The sequence below is a fragment of the Vicugna pacos genome, chromosome 20 (genome assembly GCF_048564905.1).
Source record: "Vicugna pacos chromosome 20, VicPac4, whole genome shotgun sequence".
In the NCBI taxonomy this organism is placed as follows: Eukaryota; Metazoa; Chordata; class Mammalia; order Artiodactyla; family Camelidae; genus Vicugna; species Vicugna pacos.
In genome coordinates, this window is record NC_133006.1 from 15,328,135 (window position 1) to 15,349,298 (window position 21,164).

General features: G+C 44.1%; 2 protein-coding genes across 3 annotated transcripts in view; one reads left to right on the forward strand and one right to left on the reverse strand.

Annotated features, from left to right (window-relative positions):
- Window positions 1-12,673, reverse strand: part of BICRAL (BICRA like chromatin remodeling complex associated protein) — an 84,642-nt gene extending 71,969 nt beyond the window's left edge. Inside the window, exons 1-4 of one of the 2 annotated variants that reach the window (XM_072944984.1) lie at window positions 8,694-9,178; window positions 7,841-7,985; window positions 6,820-6,939; window positions 5,963-6,044 (exon numbers count right to left, since the gene is read on the reverse strand). The gene's annotated coding sequence lies outside the window, so the exon portion shown is untranslated. Of the gene's footprint in view, window positions 1-5,962; window positions 6,045-6,819; window positions 6,940-7,840; window positions 7,986-8,693; window positions 9,179-12,659 lie in introns of those variants that run through there. The other variant, XM_072944985.1, reaches the window with a different exon arrangement.
- Window positions 12,674-12,740: 67 nt separating this feature from the next.
- On the forward strand, window positions 12,741-14,447 carry TBCC (tubulin folding cofactor C). Its single transcript, XM_006201998.4, has one exon. It carries the CDS (start codon window positions 12,947-12,949, stop codon window positions 13,982-13,984), a length of 1,038 nt encoding a protein of 345 aa, XP_006202060.3. The 5' UTR covers window positions 12,741-12,946; the 3' UTR covers window positions 13,985-14,447.
- The last annotated feature ends 6,717 nt before the right edge of the window (window positions 14,448-21,164 follow it).

Here is a 21,164-nt window from a genome sequence, read left to right on the forward strand (position 1 = left end):
TCGATGTGTGAGTTCCCTGTCTTGCAACCAAAGATCCTCGAATGCACCTCCAGCCAGCCTCTCTCCAGTGCTGGCGGAGGAGCAGTTCCTCCTGCTGTGGCAGGTCGAGGATCTCTCCAGAGAAGAGGAACAACTCGCCAGAGCCAAAGCTGTATTACTTCTGCTATGTAAAAGCGGCTATAGATGGAGTAAAAAGTCCTTTCAGACCATTCAACTCCTTTTGCCTTAACTCCATTTTCACTGAATAATCCTTTGATTATTAATGTACTTCAATTTAAAAAGCAGTCTTCTGGCCAGCTGACCTAATCATTCGAGTGGTTGGGTAGGTTCATGCCCATTATAAATTCACAGACTGGCTTTTGAATACAAATCATTCTTGAATAACCTCCACTTCATTTCCACTGCCCTCGGTCAAGCCCTGTCATTTATCCAATAACCCGCTGTAGCAGCCTCCCCACGGCACTCGCCCAGCTCCAATCCATCCTCTTCAACTCCTCTTCCTAAACCACAAAGAATCCCATGCTGTACTCCCTGCTCTAAACCTCCGATGGTCCCAGTGTCTTCAGAAAGACTATGGGCTCCTGCGGGTCTTCCACCTCACCCCTCGGCACTCATCGGCACTCATCTGGACTCCTTGCCAGAGGGCATTGCTCCAAGTTCCTCAAATGCAACTGGTGCCCACCCGGCTCTGTTCCTCTTCCCATTGCTGGCATCCCTCTCCTCTGGGTACTGCCCCTGCCTGCTTACTTCCCCTCATTCCTCTCTGTCCTCCGCCTCCCTCGACCCTTTGTACTTCCACAGAACTTCCTCTCTCCTTTATGACACTCCCTGCAGTCAACTTGACTTATAGCTTATTGTCATCTTGTCTATCCCTGGATCGAGAGCCTCAAGGAGACCAGGACTGTGCTTTGTTCATGTCCATCCTCTCCTCACCCCAGGGCCAAATAAAGCATCCTGCATCAATACTTTAACATTTATTTAGTGTCTTCTGTACCCAGGCACCTTGCTGCTGTTGGAGGTAGCAGGCACTCAACAAATGGCCACTGAGTTGATGACAGTCAGTCAGGGTGGCACGGACAAGTTTCCCCTGGGTCTAATGATGTTCAGGTGAGGTGCCCACCTAGCCTCTGCAAGTGCAGAGCTGACAGCAGCGCTGGACTCCTGGTGACACCCACAGTGCAGCAATGAATGAATGAATCTCAGCCTAACTTTTTTTTTTAATAAAAGCAAAGTGCAATTTCTCACATCCTGATGAACATGCTGCTCCCCTTTTCTTTTCTTTCCCCACTCTTTCTACAATTGCTATTATGACTCACAGGCACATGACAGAATGCAAGCTTTAGGTCAACAACTACTGGAGAATGGGAATGGGGTAGCCCCCCCACCCCCGCACAGTTATCTGGTTGATACGTTTTAGAAGAAGGGCATGTGGGTCAACCCACAAGTGACTTTACTGTAGTTCTTTCAAAAGAGTCAGCAGCATCTACATATGAAGGCAGAGGCAGAATCTGGTCCTGATTTGCTCACTGACAATCTCTGTCCTGTCCCCAACTCTTCTTGTGGGAATGCCTTGGTCCTGGGCAGACCTGAGACAGACAACCCAGAGTCCTAAAGACACACAGAGTTATGAACAGAGAACTTAACATAGTCATTCCTAAAGCAAAGGATCAAGAAGTACTGGAATTAATAAGCAAAAGACAAACAAAAAAAAATATACCCATTGCATATGTTTTCTCCTCTTTTTAAATAAAAATGAAGATGTCTATGCACTAAATTTCCATCTTGCAGAGGCTATGTACTAAATGAATACTGCTTCAAATCAATGCTTACAAATCAAGGCCACAGGTTCTAAAAAGGCGGCAAAGCGTACTGCCCAGACCCCGGACAGCCTCCAGCACTACCTACACGGCAGCAGGACCCACCAGCCTGGAGAATGCGGGGACACCCTCAGCGGCTTTGGCCTTCTGGGGAATCGCACCTTTGTGAAGAGCCTATCTTTCTTGGTATATCTTCCCATCCCAAGTTCCACTCATTCTTCGGACAAACTTTTTATTACTTTAAGAGAGTTAAGCTCTTAAGACAAAGAGTAGAGAAAACAGCATGCTATGTTGAAATGTTGATGGTGGCCAGGGGCGCAGCTTGCTCACAAGCTAAATCACTGTCCCTGTCTACAGGTCTCCTAAGATGTGCTGGGATTTGTACAGCCTATAATGAAAAAGAGTATGAAAAGGAATATATATATGTACAACTGAATCACTGTGCTGTACACCAGAAATCAACACGACACTGTAAACTTACTATACTTCAATTAAATATATATATAAAGAAATACCAGTGTTATCCTGATAAATTGGCAAAAACTGAAAAGTGTTGGTTAAAGTGAGAAAAAACCAATATTCTGATATACCATGTGAGGAAGTGTAAGTCAGAATAGCTTGTGGGGGAATGCCAATTTGCCATTGTCTATTAAATTTTACACTGGGCATATTACTTCTCAGGTGAGCAAATCTATTTCTTGTTGTCTAGTCTAGCAAACCCCTACACGTTTCACAGGAAATATGTTCAGGGTTATCAATTACAGCCCTGCTTATAATAGTAAAGTCATTGGAAACATCATAAATGTCTATCCATTAAATGATTAAATGTAAAAAAAAAAGAAGAAAAAAGGGGAAAAAAAGATGTGCTGGGATTTGTGCCCCTGCAAATTTCGACATGTCCTAGACCACTGGGTCCCTTCCAGAGAGCAGACCTCACATGGTCAGGGCCGCACGGGCCTTACACTGTACCTCCCACCACACACTCACATTCCTGAACTTTATGTGCCACTGTGCCCTCGTCCAAAGTGGCATCTTTCACTTTCTATAAGCAAACTTCCATTATCTTTATAAACAGAAGGAGGTGAAAGCAGCTGCAGCACAAACTGGTTCCCATTTGACAAGACAGTCCCAGGAACTGGCCTGGTGGCCGTATTTCCCGTTGCTATTGTATCTCAAGGACACAAAAGAGTCCCTTTATCCACATCACCAAGCACATCTGAGCACCGTATGTGCAAGCGTCATTCACCAAACCATTTTTACCAAACTTCTGTGACCATAACCTATAAAAAGAAATACATTTTATCCTGCAAGTCATGTATATGTATACGTAAAATATATACATATAATATAAATTTGTTCATGTAATGCAGTGCATCTGAGATTTTCTATTCTATTTTATTCCTTTTGTCATTAAAAACAAAATGTAGTCCTCGATCCACTAAGTGGACTTCATAACCTTATTGTGTGGAAACCTGCGGTTTGAAAATAGTCATTTGTAATATTTCACAGAATAGTGAAATAGTGAAATAGTGTCTTGTAGAAAATAATGAAATCCTATCTAAGGAAGAAAACCTTTAAACTTCTAGGCAGAAGAGTTGAAGAGGAATAAATGTTTTGCTTCTTCTTTAACTTTCAATTGCCAGGACACTTGAAAAGCATCTGATCTCAATAAATGAGCATTTCTACAAAAGCCTTTAAACTATCTCAAAACCTTGTGGTTCACTATTCCCCTTACACTGAAGAAGAAAAACCCTGAGGTTGCAAAGGTATACTCCCCTATCTGTATTAAAAATTCACCTCTGTTTGGGAATCAAAATAGGCTGTGTCTTTTAAAGAATCTTAAAATTGTTATGCCTTCAAATTATTACCCTCCTGGCAAGGTTACCACGAAGATTAAATGAGATAATAGAAGGGAAGTGCCAGGTTCTTGGATTATCTTTTCCTGCCTGTGCCTGAACTCTGTGTGCCCTGGGGGCTCACTCTCCTGCTCTTCAGGGCAACACAGGACAGCCGGTTCCTCAAGTTGCTTCCTGGTTCCATGGATAAGAATAAATATCATTACAAACTAGGATTCTAGAGTGCCTGAGCTGAGTATTTCATTTATTCCTCTGACAGATAATTATTGTGAGCCTTCGCTGCCAGGCACAATGCGCTATGCAGGGGCGATGGGGGGCGAAAAATAGTAGACTCACCACAAGCCCTAGTGTAGCCACAGTCAAGTAAGAGCTTAAAGTCTGTGAAAATACTATGCATTCCATGAACGTTACACAGCATGCCTCTGTTCTCTGTAAAGTGAGGTAAGATTGGATCAGCATTTCTCAAAACTGACTATCTCGAAAAGGCTTTCACAAAAGAAACTAAAAAAAAAAAAAAAAACAGGAAGAAACAAGGAAAAAGAATATGAACTCACAATATAATTCTTTAAACAGAATGAATAGTCATTTAAAAAAAATCATTACATATCCTTATTCTTTCCTTTTACTATAAGCCAGTTTTTGTCCTGGAATTTAAGAATCCCTCAGGGCTCACGCAGCTCTGACTTTCTAATAATGTTTGGTTTTCCTTTGCAGCACTATTTACATGTAAATTCTGCCCAAATATCCCCCAGAATTGCAGAAAGCCAGAGACCTGTTCCTAGGACAATCAGTAAAAGGTCCTTTCTGAGAAAGTCATAGCACACCCAGCAAATTATGGTTCCACCTCTTACCCCGAGGGCTGGGCAGTGCACAGGGACAAAGGTCCCAGGGCTGGAAGCAGAAAGGCACAAAAGTTGAGGGTCTCCTTCAGGTCTGGCCCAGTACATGGTTCTTTCCCACATGTTACTTTATTTAACATCACAAGCATCCCAAGGGAAATAATCTTTTTCTTTATCCCCACTTTTCAGTTGGAGGAAACTGAGCTCAGAGAGGTTAAGTATCGTGCCCAACATCACACAGCTAGTAATCAGAATTTAAACTCAGATCTGTCTACTTATTGCCACCACCACACTGTGCTGCCAGGAGGAGGCATCAGAGAAAGAACAGACAGAACAGACACAGAAAGGCTTTAAGAGATTTATGTGCCTTTTGACATGAAAGGAATTTGAAACTACGTTCAAAAGACAATTCACACTGTCAGTAAGAATGTAAATTGGTGCAGTCACTGAAAAACAGTATGGAGGTGCCTCAAAACTAAAAATAGAACTTCCATAGAATGACCCAGCAATCCCACTCCTGGGTATAGATCTGGAAAAAGCAAAATATTAATTTGAAAAGATACATGCACTCAAATGATGTTCATAGCAGCATTTTTACCATAGCCAAGATATGGAAGCAACCTAAGTGTCAATCAACAGATGAATGGATAAAGAAGATGTAATGCACACGCACACACACACACACACATCTGCAAGCAACTGAATACTACCCAGCCATTAAAAAGAATGAAATTTTGCCATTTGCAACATGGATGAACTCGGAGGGTTTTATGCTTAGTAAAATAAGTCAGACAGAGAAAGACAAATACCATATGATATCACTTAAATGTGGAATCTAAAAAATAAAACAAACTAGTGAATATAGCAAAACAGAAACAGAATAACAGATACAGAGAACAAACTAGTGGTTACCAGTGGGAAGAGGTAAGCGGGGAGGGGCAAGACAGGGATAGGGGATTAAGAGGCACGAACTACTATGTATAAAATAAATAAGCTACAGGGATATATTACACAGCACAGGGAATATAGCCCATATTTTATAATAACTATAAATGGAGTATAACCTTTAAAAACTGTGAATTACTATGTTGCATGCTGGAAATTCATACAATATTTATCTTGGAGCCAGCAGCTGATGCACCTTGTTAACTTGGCCTCTTTCCTGATCAGCTCAACAAATATCCTCCTCCTGCGCCTGGACTCCTTCCATCCCTTACCTAGAAATGAGGACAGTAAGCCCCCGGACTCACTTGTAGGAGAGGTCTTGCTTCCAGCCCAACTCTTCACCCATTAATCTACTGAACAAGCCTTTATTAACGTGTACCAGGTGCTATGCTAGGCATACGGTGTGGAATAAAACACATCCCCGGTTAGAGAAGCCCAAACTGCAGACTAGATGGCTGCACATATACAGTCAGGATACTGACTTCACAAGCTGATAAACACTCACCCAGAGCCAATGGATGGAAGAATCCAGATAGGCTTCCTGGAGGAAGAGATGTGTAAAACAGGTCTTATTTGAGACAAGTGCCCTGTCATGTGGAGAAGAAAAAACAGGATTGCGGGCAGCAGAACAAGGGAGTAAGCAGCAGGTCCCACGTGGACCCACCAGCTCTCTCCAAACCTGCTCATCTTGCACCAAGTTCACTACAGACCTGGCTCCCCGAGCTGGAACCTTCCACAACTCTTTGCCCTCCTGTATCCCTTACTTCCGGTGAATCACGGAGTCCTGTCTAGTCTCCTTCTACAACTCTCAGCCGTGGCCCCTTCCTCTCTCTCCTCACTGCCATCCCCACAGCCCAGCACCACCATTTGTCCTTGGCTTCTGCAACAGCCTCCAAACTGACATCAGTTCACTTCTGCTCCACGTGAATCCATTCTGCACAGAGCATCTAGATTGAGCCTTTGTTAAAGGGGGAAAAAAAGGAGTAGGTGGGTGGGAGTCATCTGATGCTGTCATTATCCTGCTTAAATCCTGCACTAGCTCCCGGTGCCTTCACAATTAGGACAAAACTTCCTAACAGGACTTACAAGACCCTCGGTGGTCTGGCCTCTACTCACCTCCCTAACTTCTTCTCTGATTGTCAGTTCATCTAATGCGGTGGCTGCCAACCCTGGTTGCCCAGTACAACCACCTGGGGAGTTTAAAAAAACACTAGTGTCGTGCCCACTCCCTGGCATTCTGACTGAATTCCTCGAGGCAAGGCCCTGGGCGTCAGGAGGCCGCAAAGCTCCCCACGTGACACTAACGCGCAGTCCCCGCTGGGGACGTTGCTCTAACACATCTAACAGGCTTGCCACACGCACCCTGTCTCTGTGGCTAGAGGCACTGGAGCTCTCTTGGCTTGAGGCCAGGGACTTCTGGTCTGTTTTGTTCACTGCAGTATTTCCAACATCTAGAAGAGTGGTTGGAACACAGTTGGTGCTCTGTGAATATTAATAGAAAGAAATAAATGAATGAGTGACTCTGCTTTCTCCCTTCACCTGGTTAGATATCACTCGTTCTTTAAGATCCAGCTTAGATTTCCTGAAAGACGCTCCCTCCCCTGATTCTCCTATTCTGGGTTAGGTGATCCTGTGTGTGCTCAGCACCCAAGATTTCTCCCTTTACAGTACACATCACACCACCTTGTAGTCGTCTGCATCCGCACGGAGCCTGGAAGCTCTGAGGGAGCCCTGTGGATGTGTTCGTCAGGATAGTACCTCCATCTCCTAGCAAAGTGCCCAGCAGAGTCAGTGCTGATTTAATGAGTGCAGCACAAATACACGGAAGTGAGTGAGCATGAGTGTGGATGTAACAGCAGAGTATGGGGTGGCTGGAGTGAAGGCGACGGTGAGGCATGCTGGGCACAGGTGGTGAAGGGCCTGGCATCCACACCAAAGACTATGAACAGTAACAGATGATAGGGAGCTGGCAGAACTTTTAGGTAAAGTGACACAGTCAGCTTGAATTTTAGGGCAATAAGTGGCTGAGGCACGGAGGACTGGAGAGCTCAGGGAAGCACAGGGGGAGGGGGCCAGATGGGGGTCTAGAGCAAGAGCCCAAGGAGGAGATGAGGAAGGGGGCTAAGGCCTGAAGAGAGAGAGCCAGCCGAGACAGAGAGAGAGGGAGAGCGAGGGAGGGAGGGAGAGAGACAATGAATTAACGGTATTTGTAAATGCCTGGGTGGACCAGTGAGGGTGAACGAGTCTCTGTGGATGACTCTGATTCCCTGCTTGGAAGACTCCAGATGTGGTTCGCAAGGGTGATCAGATGCAGTATCATGATCAGACAGGTTGGACTCAGGAACCTGACTGCCTCCATTCACATCTCAGCTCAACCACTCACTAGATCTCGGTCCTGAGGAAGTCACCTTCACCTCTTCTGTTCTTCCTCTGTTCAATGGGGATGACAAGTAGTGCGTGCAAACAGCACAGGGATGTCGTGAAGGCTGAATGAAGTAATACGTGGAATACGTGGAGATGCTCAGCCACTGCCAGGCACAAAAGGGCATGTGGTAAATCCCATAGAAGAGTTAGCGAAACCATTTATCTACAGCATGGTGGGTTATCAGCATAGAGGGCTGCCCATAGTTCCTTCCATCCCTCTGAGCCTGTGCTCCACCCACTGAGAGGTGGAGTCTTGAATCTGGGAGGTCCCTGTGATTTGCTTTCACCAAACAAATGCACTAGAAGTGAGACTGTACCAATTCTGGCCCAAGACTTAAGAGGCCTGGTGGCATCTACTTTTGCCCCTTTGGACGCCAGCCACCATGCAAAGCTGGAGCGTGATTACTGAAAGCTTAATTTAGGGGGTCTTGACAAGCATTTTGAAATGCAATAAAAAAGAACAGAAAATAGCATCACTGTACAGCGTAAGAGAATTTTCTGTTTCTTAAAGCTTCTGTTTAAATTACAATGCTTCTGTTACTATAAGTTGAGGTCAAAAGGTTTGTGTATGTTAGAAAACTTTCATAATAAGAAGTTAAGACAACACTACTGCCATAGGGGACGCGTCCTTCTCTCCATCTACTGCAAACCCTCCCACCTGTGTTTTGGTTCCCATCCCCTCTAGCCATGCCAGGACCATAATATTATGGACCTTCTGTCTTCTTTCTCTGTAAAAAAAACTTCCCCGGCCACCACACCATCCCCCCATTTATTCCTCCTTTCCTCCTTCACTGTCAAACTTCTCCAGTTACCTGGGTTCGGCATCAGCCCCATCCAGGGCTCTCACCTCTCCGTCTCACCCCCGACGTCTTGCCTCCTGCCCACAGCGCTCCTTGGACACAGCTCTCCATGAGGTCACCAGGGATTCCATGAACCCACACATCCAGAAGACACTTTTCAGTGTACCCTCACCCCTCCTTGTTCACTCCTGCTCATTCTTCCAGCCTGGGCTCAACCCCCGCAGGATCCTTCACTACCTCCCAACAAGGTTGAACCTCCCACTAAGGGCACTCCCTGTCCCTCTGTCCTTCCTAACAGTTGTCAATTGTCACTGTTACAATTTTACATGTTTGTGTAATTATTTGCCCAGATGAGGCCTCCTCAAGGAGGAAAGGGACTCTGCCAATCTTTTTGCACCCTGGCAGCTGGAGAGCCTTCCTGGCTCAGTGCTGGGCACGGTGCTTAATAAACTGATGTTACAGAAATAATCAGCACCAGCCCCTGGATTAGGCATCAGGTGTATCATGATGGAAAAAGCCTCAGCAAGTGAAGCGTGTGGAAGGGGAAAAGAAAGCCAGGGGCAGAGGTGGAAGGAAAGGGCTGCTCCCATGCTGGTCCCCAGACCAATCTGGAGCCTTTTCAAGCACAACACATGCCATCATGGCTGGCATCTTTCACTGTCTTTGTGTCAGAAAAGTCAGTGACCCAGGTAGGCAAATCTGCCTAGTATTTCATATTTGACATGCAGAACTCTTAAAGAATCCTTTACATTCACTACATGTTCAATATCTGCTGAAAGATGAATAAGTGACAGACACCTCCTTCTGACATCAAGCTACTAGAACACAGGGCCTGGATCTGTTTGATTTGCAGAGGTGTGGCCGGCACATCCTACCTGCACAGGGTCCCTGCTAAACTCTGCAGGACACAAAAAGCCTGATTCTTTGCTGTCCAAGCACAGCCAAAGACTGTTTAATTGTGCTTAACATGCTTACACTACTTGGTTACTGATTTCCTGTGGCATATCATCACTACACAGACATTCACCTTATGATGTTAAAAGATCAAATAAATATGACAAGCATTTAAAATCACAAACATAGTGTGGAGATACAACCAGCAAAAATCTAGATTAAACAAATGATCAGTTTTTTTTGACAAACAACTGGGGAGCGGAGAGGATTCTAAAGTGATTAAAAGTAATCTAAGAGACACAGGCACACAGTACAGAACATGTTTGGATCCTTATTCAAATAAAATAACTTAAAAAGAAAGAAGAAAAAAAGAAAGGAAATTATGGAATAATTGAATGTGAAATGTGAATACAGCCTGGAACTCAGATGATAATGAAATAATCACCACATTTTTGGAGTGGGGTAATGGTATTGTGGTTATGTTTTAAAAAGAGAGTCCTAATCTTTTTAAGATACACATCGAAATGTTTATAGATTGTAAAATATGAAATAATATAAGGTTTGGGATTTGCTGTCAAATAATCAGAGTGAGGTAGGGGGGAAAGTGGACAGGGTTTTAGAAGAAACAAGACTGCCCGTTAGGAGTTGTTGATGTTGGGTGATGGGTACATGGAACACTCTTCTCTCCACTTGGAAATTTTCAAAAAGTCAAAAAGTAAATCAAACTAACAAACAGAATCATTACACTATCGAAATTTTTGTTAAATAATCTTTAAAAGTCTCTGGCACCTTAGAATTCTTTCACTTTTCAAGATGTCTATAAGACAGCAGTCCTTCGGGTCACAAGCTCTTTAAAGTATTTCTGAAAGCAGGATTCAGAACTCATGGGCTGCCTGCCTTTTGGCACACTTCTGCTGTATGCATACCCCTTCTCCTTCCATCAGAGCAGGCACTTTCCTCTGAGAAGCTGGGATCCATTTCAAGGATGCACACTGAATTGACTGCCCTCAAATGGCAGATAGAAGTTGCAAATACAGCCTGGCAATGCCTTCCTACAGCTTTAGAAACAGCTTTTAAACCATGTCTTGACCACCTACCTTGGCTTGCAGTCGCGCTGGGGTCTGTCAAGAACTGTCAAGCCAATGCTTCATGATGACCACACTGCTGACCCCTGTCCATTCCTACTGGGGCTTCACATTAGTTTTCGAAAGTGCCTCCCACACAATGGGTGGGCAGGGTGACCTGTCCATTCTTGTCCTTTGCTGCCTCTTTCTCATAAAAGTTTGAACTAGCCAACTTAAAATATTCAGAAACTTCCAAAGTCTACTGGACTCTATGCCAAAACCTCCTGTTGGGCAGGAATGAAGTTGAAAGGGTTTAACGACCTTTCATTTCACTTCTGATACAGACAACACTGTCCCCTACCCACAGATCACTATGGCTAATACAAAAATGTTGCCTCACTCCAGCTGCAACTCCCAAGTCCACTAAACCTTATTTGGCTACAAACTTTATTAATTTGAGCGAGACAGATTGAACTGATGAAAAATTGAAGGGCGGGAGGTCAGGTTTTTCCCCTAGCAAAAAATAAATCTCCTCAAAACCTTCATAAAATAAAGCAGCCACTGCATTACCCGATACGACTCAGACAAGATAACCAGTTATATATTGCATTCACCAGCCTCGAAGAAATCATATCTCACAAGAAACCAAAAGCCTCCGTCTATCTTGCCCATGAAACAAAGTGAACGAAAGAAAACTTAGAATATATTCAAGCGTAAGCACTGGTTTTTTCAGCACCTCCGTTTCCGTCGGGTGCAGGTTCACACACACAAACGCACAATACCCCCCAGCCCCGCGTGGAATTTGTCAGTGTGACCTGTGCTGACTTTGCAGCGGAGAAATACGGGAATTCATGTTTGGTTTTGGTTTTGGTTTTAAATGGGAAGCAAAGGAGGGAGGCGGGGAGTGAAAAATTGGAGATGAGTCTTAATTCTCTCGTTTCCTCCAATCTTTCTCTCCATCAAAACGTGAAATGTCAAGTGACAGTTTCTTGGGCCATTAAATACCCCGATTTAAAAAACGATGGAGGCTGGGGACGGGTGTGGAGACAAGGGTGAAACGGAAGACTGGAAGGGCCGGTCGGGTCAGAGGCCCCAGCGCTCCGCCCGACCGCATCGAGCACGCGAGGTCGCCGCGCACCGGCTGCTGGCCGCGCCCGGTTCTCGCCCGGCCCACTGTCCTGGGTTTTGCCAGTGACTGCACCGTCTGGGCTGCCCACTCACACCTCTGGCTGGTCCCGACTTTAGGCTAGGCTCATTCACTTCCGGTGACAAATCCCTCCCACCACTTCTAGAAATAATGTAACATTTCCCCATCGCTTTCCTAAAGACCGACGGGTTCCACTGAGAGCCGCAGAGCCCGAGACTGGGGTCTCACCCCCAAGCGGCCAGCGGCGCCCAGCTGCGGAGGCAGTGACGGCGAAGGGTGGGGGAGGGCGTGGGAGGAAGAGGAAGGGGGTGTGGAATCTCACCCTCCCCCCACACCCCTCCGACTGCAGCAAATGGCCAAAAAAATAGTAATCCGTTTTTAGACTCCCCCAGGGCCCCCTGAACCTGATTGCAGTGGGGGACCTAGTCTCTCCCATCACCACGGTGCCCCTTGCCTTCTCCCGCCCCCGTAACTGCCTGCGGGAATCCAGGAGCCCTCGGCCGCGCCAAACTGCAGCGGCAGAGGGGTGGGGACGGGTAGGATGAGGATTTGGGGGCGGTTGGAATGGGATGGGGGAAGGGGTGGTGGAAAAGAAAAAACCAGAGGCATGCAAGCGGCTCCCTAGCCAGCTGTTCCAGCTGCCGCTTCCTCCGGCGCGGGCCAGGCGGTGCAATATTCCCCCCCCCTCCATCTTTCTCACCACTACCTGTCCCCCCCCACCCACCACACGCTCACATTCCCCCCACCAGTAGAAGATCTCCGGCCTGTTAGGGGGTAGTAGGGAGGAGCCGGGGGGGAGGGGGAGGCCTGCGAGTTTCTAACCTTGTTCTTATAAACAAACCCACATGTGCAGCTGCCGCTGCTGCAACTCACCCCACAATCCCGGATATAAGTCCTGCCCCTTTAAGAGGAAAAAAAGCTTCCCCCGCCTGCCTCCCACCCCACCCATCCACCAGGACCTTTGTCTCCCCACCCAACTTGTCAGTCGGCCCCGCCCCATATCCCCGCCCCCTCCAACGCGGAGGAACCAATGGGTGAAGAAAAGAAGGCCATGGTCTGACGTCAGCGAGTCCGGCCAATCACAGGTCGCGTTGGTGGGAGGCCTTGAGGAGGGCGCGCCCAGAGGAAGGAAGATTGGAGGAAAGAAGCTTGAAGTCAAGATGGAGACTGCGGGGTTCCCAGCTGCTGCTGTGGGGAACGGAGAACTGGGGCCCCAGAGGGACCTGAGCCTGGTGCCCGAGCGGCTTCAGAGGCGAGAACATGAGCGGCAGCAGGAGGTGGAAAGGCGGAAGCAAAAGCGGCAAGACCAGGAGGTGGAGGAGGAGAAGAGCGACTTTTTCGCCGCCGCGTTCGCTCGGGAGCGAGCGGCCGTGGAAGAGCTTCTGGAAGGCGGGGAGTCCGTCGAGCAGCTGGAGGAGGCGGCCGCTCGGCTGCAGGGGCTGCAGAAACTTATCAACGACGCGGTTTTGTTCTTGGCCGCCTACGACCTGCGGCAGGGACAGGAGGTGCTTGCGCGACTGCAGGCGGCCCTGGCCAAGCGGCGCGAGGAGATGCAGCCTAAGAAGCGTTTCGCTTTCAAGACCCGCAGGAAGGACGCTGCTTCAGCCACCAAAGTAGACTCGGCTCCCCGCGCCCCGGCGGCGGAAGGCAGTCTGGCCTCCCAGCCGCCCTTGAAGGAGGAGGGAGGCTTCGGCTCCAGCTGGATCTGCGGCTTCTCTAACGTGCAGTCCCAAGTCTTAGAGAAGAGAGCCGAGGAGCTGCACCAGCGCGACGTCCTTCTGACCCAGCTGAGTAACTGCACGATCAAATTGTATGGCAATCCGAACACCCTGCGGCTGACCAAGGCCCGAGGCTGCACTCTGCTCTGCGGCCCAGTGTCCACCTCTGTGTTCCTGGAGGACTGCAGTGACTGCGTGCTGGCTGTCGCCTGCCAGCAGCTCCGCGTACACACTACAAGAGACACCCGCATCTTCCTGCAGGTGACGAGCAGGGCCATTGTGGAGGACTGCACCGGGATCCAGTTCGCCCCCTACACCTGGAGCTACCCGGGGATCGACCAGGACTTCGAGGGCTCGGGTTTAGATAGGAGCAAAAATAACTGGAACGACGTTGACGATTTCAACTGGCTGGCCCGAGATGTGGCCTCCCCCAACTGGAGTGTTCTTCCTGAGGAAGAGCGAAGGGTCCAGTGGGACTAAGCATGTGTTACTCTTGACTCCTACCACATACTCCCCATGTGGGACTGACTCCAGCTAATGGGACCCCAAAGTTTGCTTTTGTTGTCACACTGTTTTTATTTTAAGATTTGAGATAGGCCCCTACTTTTGATTTCCATTAAACTTATGACAGGTCTACCATTTGAAAGAAGTTTTGCTATTTTGGTAATGTCTAGGAGCTTCTATTTGACGATGATAGTTTGAAGCCATAAGGGGAAAAGAGTGTTGTGTGTTGATGTTGAATGATTTGTGGTGTTTAAAAGTAATTGCAGCACAGGGAACTATATTCAATATCTTGTAGTAACCTTTAATGAAAAAGGATATGAAAACAAATATATGTATGTAAATGCATGACTGGGACATCATGCTGTGCACTAGAAATTAACACATTGTAACTGACTATACATCAATTAAAATTTTTTTTCAAAAAAAACAAAAAAAATAAGAGTAATTGCATGAGAAAGTAGGCTTTGTTTAATAAACGAAATCAGAAGGGCTTTAGTAGGAGCTAGTTAATCTGGAGGTAAGGTATCAAACCTGTTCAAACTATCCTTAGCCATTAAGAGCTTTTTTGAATTGCAGATTTGACTTCCATAGGTATTTCTTCAGTAGGACTCTGGAAAGACTTCTCACTGGTCTTCAGCCACATGTTAGCTTGTGTTTCTGGCATCCAGCTAGTCATCGACTTATTTGGGTCCAAAGTTTTGGCCCGGACCCCAGGAGGCTCATGAGTCTTAACCAATTGTAAAGCTACCAATTTTTTGTGCACTTAAAATGTCAAAGACACCATTGTAAGCACCTTACTCATACAAACTTAATATGTCTTCAAAATCTTATGAGGTAGGTTCTGTTAACACCATTTTTCAAGTAAGGAAACATAATTAAGTTGCCCAAAGGTCACACAGCTCAAGTGGACTGGGACTTTAAACCAGGTAGTCTGCCTCCAGAGCCCACCTTCCTAACTGCTACAAGATACTGCACTGGAATAGTGTTAGATGAATTGGACAGAATGGTCCCCAAATTAAAGAGGGCAAATTGTTTTTCTTAGATTCTCAGGCATAATGATGCTATGTATCTATCATACAAAAAAGAATTTAGGCAAACATCTGGCTGAATCTTAATTTTTCCACTCATTTTGCTATGAATCTCTACTGTTAAAATTTGGCTTTCTCCTCTATGCACTACCACCCATTATTCTTAAATGGAAAACTAAGATTTTCAAAAAGATTTTTGGGTCTAGTGGCCTTGTAACTTCAGATGTGCTTTTTATTTAATTATTACCACAAGTATTAAGGTGCTTAAATTACCTCAAGTATTTATATGTTTAATATTTTTATGTTCTCTTTTGTTCCAGAAAGGAGATTAAAGTGGCTTCTAAGATATGTGAAATGTAACAATATTAAAAAAAAAATTACAAGGAGGAACAAGGATAGTCACAAATTGGAGGCAGAAATGAGGCCAATAAAAATTGTAACCTGCCAACCTCTATTCTTTAGCTGGAGGTGAATCCAGATTTTTTTCCCCTCAACTACTAGCTAACTTGAAAAGGGATGCTAATCAGTTTCACAATTTGCAACAGCCACAAAAGAAGGGGGGTGGGGGAAGATCAGTTGCTTAGGAGAATTAATCCTGATGATAAAAAAGAGACAACATATAGTGAGATTCTCAACCGTATTTTTACAATAGAAACTTGGACCAGTATCCAAAGCTATTCCCCTAGAGACTGATAGTTCAACACAAGTGCACTTAAGGATAAACCATGCTTGTGGCACTAATGGGCTTCCAATTCATATTTGTGGAGTCATCATTTTTATAGGAAAGTTAGCTTTCCTAATTAATTAAAAAAATAAAATCCCTTGAACTTCTTACAAACATGCAGTTTGTAATAAATAATAAAATCAAAAATTATAGCAGTATGAACCATAGTTAATGCTTGCTAATCTCAGCTGAGCTTTCTTTGCTGCTCAGTAAGCCTGTCCTACCTTCCTGAATTGTGCCAAATCTCCCAGCCCCTTTTGTACTACAGCTCACAACTCTGCAGACTTCACCTGAGAAGTTATAGGCCATCCAGTTAGCACCCCCTAATATCCCTCAATATTTGAAAACATTTCCAGCCTTGCTGGTCTTCTTACTAGAGGCATAGCTCTTCTTGCCCAGAGCTTCCTCTTCCACTTCTGCCTATCCCTCCCTACCTCCTGTGGCTCTCACGCCCTTTCCACTGGTCTTTTAAGACATCAGATCCTGAGTTCCTCCAATTGGATAATGGAGGGTGTTGCAGCTCCTTCCCTGTGCTGTCAGCTGTCTTAAAAGAATAACTATGTACCCACACCTACATCTACCCCCTCTAAATCTTTGTAACTTTACTTCTCTGCTGAAACTCATCTTTGATGGTATTAAGGGGCCTAATCTACTGTCTCCCTCCCCTCCTCCACTCTTCCCCCTTCACTCTAGGTGCAGTTTACTCTTAATTCTTGAAGTTCTTTTTTTCTGGCCATAACCTTTCTAAACTTTCTCTTCTGTTGGCTTCTTTCCCTTCATTGGGATTGAAATATGAGTGATGCTCAGTGTTGCCATTAGCTTCTTTGTATTCTTCTTCAACTGATGTGCACATTCTTGTGTCCATCCCTGGCCTTCACCCTTATTGGGCTCACCTGCCTTTCAACCTTTCAAATTCCATATACATATATTTTTTAGTTTATTTTCTGGGGGGAGTTAATTAGGTTTACTTATTTATTTTTTGACGGAGGCACTGGGGATTGAACCCACGACCTCGTGCGTGATACGCATGCACTCTGCCACTGAGCTATACCCTCCCTCTTCAAATTCTATATATTTTTAAAATCTCCATTTTCTCTTCTCTCCTTCCCAAGTTCCATGTTTATTTTAATGATGTCACTCTTCCCCAGGCATCCAGTGCTTACTAGGGCCAAGCAGGTAAAGTCCATGAGTAAGGCTGCTGGGAGTAAGTCACTAGAGAGTTGGGGACTAGATGACTTGGCAGACAAATTCCAGTATTTTAAAAACATTATATAAGCTGAGCACAACTTTTTCTGCAGTCTGCATCTGGTACCTGAGCTGGGCCAATTTGTACTTAAATATGAAGGATGCCCAAAGTGATGAGAGATGCCCAGAACATCTCAGTTCTATCCCCAGGTCTTGCCTGTTCATCCCATCTTCTCAAGTCTCTCTGCCATTTTAGGAAGATAGACTCTATTACATTTTCCCTAAATTTGAACTGGGATGGATTTTTGGATTTTTTTTTTCCACAAAAACCACCACAACAAATCTATGTTAAAGTCACACCCCTGAATTAAAAGCATTGACTTAAAGTCATTTTAATAAGTTTCTATTAAGGAAATCTAACGATAGTGGTCATAACAAGGGGCATATTGCACCAAAAGTGTAATGACAATATATTTTCATTAAAATCAACTCTGGAAAAGCAATTAAATTTCATGCTAGTCAAGGAGTCAGAGTTTAATAACTTCATTTATGATCACTTATGTTAAATATAATTTATTACAGTATTATATGAGAATTGTGTAATTATAAAAGTGCCACTCCAGAGTCTCAACCCCATAAGAATAGGAGAAATGGTCAACTTACTTATACGTTCTAATGCTGACGTTCTGATTATAATTGACAAGTCATTTATTGAAGGAAAATTTAGTTGTAATTGTATTAATCAGGCAGAAATTAACAAAAACAGCAAGATACAAAAATTCAACGTCCTGTGGCTAATGTTACATATAATACAATGATTTATAAACATGGCAATTACTGTAGTACCACAAAAATTGGACAACTCAATTGCGTTTAACTCAAAAGTTTCACCACCAACTCAAAAACTTGATCACACTATTTGACTATTTTCTTCTCTTGTTAAAAAAATTAAGTTGGCCATGACAATTAAGATGAAAGGTCAATTATTTACCAGCTTTAAGTTTCAGGAAGGGCAGGGACAGTATGACACAGAAAGCCATGTTCAATTCAAATGAATAAATATTTGCGCATCTACTACCCACCCGTTCAGTGCTGGGCGCTAAGAACACAACATAAGGAACGAGGTAAGTGTGTGCTCTTCCTTGATGGAGGTCACTGTCTAGTTGAAGATCAGATGAATGAAGGAAGAATCGTGAGAGAGAAATCCTGAGAGCTCTGATAGCGTTCTGCCTTATTATTATAACCTTAAGTAAGTCTTCTATATTAACCACCAATCCAGGGTTCAGCCCACTCCCTACTTAGATCAGCAGCAGTCACAGAAAGAACTAGTTACTAGTCAGAGGCCTGCCTTCCAGTAATTCAGATACTCCCTCTGAACTTTAAGAATGATAAGACCAAGCAAATAATTCAAGGCCACTTATTCACCTGGTAACCAAGCTCGACATTCATGTACTATATTATTAAAATTTTTTTTTACTTGAATATCTTTCAGTTGTGTTTATTTCATCAAGAAAGCTATACATAATCTACTTTTTAGAACTGATATCAAGATTAACATTTGATTCTAAGATGACAGTGCAATGGATTTTTACAACATAGGTAATTCACGCAGAAGTACAAAAAGATTGGAATAAAAAGAAAATCTCTCTCCTTCCTTTGATCCCAGCCATTCAGTTTTCTTCAGAGAGCAACCACCTGTTTGTTTTGTATTCTTCTGGTCTGTGCATTTACAAACTTATGTGCAGTATAGCCTTTTATCTTCCTCCCCCAAAAGAAGCATACTATGTGTAGGACTGGGCACCTTGCCTTTGTCCTTAATGACACACTGGAGATCTTCCCATATAAGTATATAGCCATCTCATTCTCTTTAACTGCTGCATTGTGTTCTGTTATATGGAATGTGCCATAATTATTTAACAAGTCTCTAATTGATGAACATTTAGGTTATATCCAATCTTTAGCCACCAGAAGAATGCTACAATGAATATCCTTATACATAAATTATTCAGCAAGTGTGCAGTGGGTACTTATGGGTAGGTTAAGTACTTAGAAGTAGAATTACTGAATAGGTTATAAACATTTATTATGTTGATAGATATCATCAAATTGCCTTTTGAGGAGGTTTATCAGTTTACACTCACTAGCAGTGACTGAGAATGCTATTTCTTCACATCCTTATTGACAGAAACTGTGCTATCAACTTTTGGATCTTTGCCAATCTGATAGTTAACAAAACGTTATCTTCCTGTAATAGTAATTGTCTCCTAATTTGTCTCCCCAGCTCCAATTTCTAAAACTCTTTTGTATGCAGCTATGAGATTAGCTTTCTTAAAGCATGTCACTCTTGGTCTGTCAATTCTGAGAAGCCCACTGCCTGCTGGACTCCCCAGCCTGGAAGACAAGCCCCTCCCCACTCTGCTTTCAGCCTACTGTTGCTACATGATGTTTCACTGTTTCATCACACATTCTTCGTGCTCCAACCAGTCTGAACTAATACCCATTAATCAAACACACTGTACCAGTCAGGGACCTGGCAGGAAACAGATGGCACACTCAAAATGGATAATTTGAGAAAAGCGTAACATAGGAGCTATTTACAAAGCTGTGAGCAGAGTTTAGGAAAAGCCGTAAGAGACAGTGTAATACCTGTTATCACTCCTAGGGCTGAAGGGACAAATCTGTTACCTGAATCCAGAAAGAGAGGGCGCTAACTGACAGGAACTGCGGCCTTCATTAAAGGGATGCGGCCAATCCAGTGTGACCTGGCAGTGGGAGAGCCACAGGGATTTAAAAACTCTCTTTGATGGTGCCTTCCACTAGCTGAGCCCAATTAGAATTTTAGGGCAAGGAAGTCTGTTGATGCAGTTCATGTGGGTCAGCTCCCAGGACACAGAGCTCCAGGGTGCAGAAAAATGAAGAATGGATTTGGAGGAACAAATGGAAGATATTCAGTATAAACACCTTCTAGCACACTTTCTGGCCTTTTCTCAAGCAGTTCCCACAAAGCTGGAGTCCATGTGCACTTGCCAAAATTTTGCACAAGCCAAATGTCACCTCCTCTGGGAAGTCTTCTTGGATTTCCCTTAATCTCTTTGAGAATGAAGCATGAGATATAGAGACAATAAGAGCAAGAAGGAAAAGTGAATGAGCCAGTCTCTGAGGTCAAGTTGTTGCATTCTCCAGTAGGGACAATTAAAAAAAAATTTTTTTTTTAAATTTAAGTGTAGTTGATTTGCAATGTTAGTTGCAGGTGTACAGCAAAGTGATTCAGTTATACACAGCACTGTAGATTGACTATACTTTAATATAAAATACATACATACAAGGTGGCTTGCATTATATTTCTGCTGGACAGTGCTGCTCTAGCGCAGGTGTTGGCAAACTACAGCTTGTCCATGAAATCTGGTCTGTTGTCTGTTTTTGTAAATAAAGTTTTATTGGAATATAACCATGCTCATTAGCTCAATATTGTCTGTGGCTGCTTTCCTACTACAATGGCAAAGGTGACTAGTTACAAAAGACACTGTATGATCCTCGAAGCCTAAAATATTTACCATCTGGCCCTTTATAGAAAAAATTTTCCAGTCATAGAAAAAGTGATTCTCAACTGATACTGATTTTACCCACCGTGGGTATATCTGGCAATGATAGGAGACATTTTTGGTTTTCACAGTTAGAGGGTGGTGGGAGCTCTTGGCAAGTAGTAGGTAGAAGCTGGGGATGCTGCTAAAGATCCCAGAGGGCACCAGACAGTCCCCTCTAACAAGGTATTCTCTGGCCCAATAGAAAAATTAGTTTATCTACAAAGAAGGGACAATTAGACTGACAGCAATGGAAGCTATAAAATAGTGTGATAGTAGTTTCATCATGCTGAGAAATCATAGCAGTTAACCTAGAATTGCATACCTTAAAAAAAACTAACTTTCAAAAAAAAGGATGAAATAAAGACATTTTCAGACATTAATAAAACTATAACAGCTTTACATGAATAGAATCTTCCTAAAGGAAATTCTAAAGGATGTACTTCAGGCAGAAGGAGAATGATCCTTGGAAGTTGAGAGATGTGGGAAGGAAGAGTGAGCGAGGACAGTAACAAATAAAAACATCAACTATAGGCAAAAACGATAATTATACCTAATTTTAATGGGTTTAAGGAAACAACGTGGAACTAAAATACTGGTAACTATAGCATATAAATCTGGAACAGGGTGATTGGAAT

Bases quoted from the DNA above. Each gene is read 5' to 3' on its own strand.
- TBCC (XM_006201998.4), top strand. From the start codon at position 12,947: ATGGAGACTGCGGGGTTCCCAGCTGCTGCTGTGGGGAACGGAGAACTG.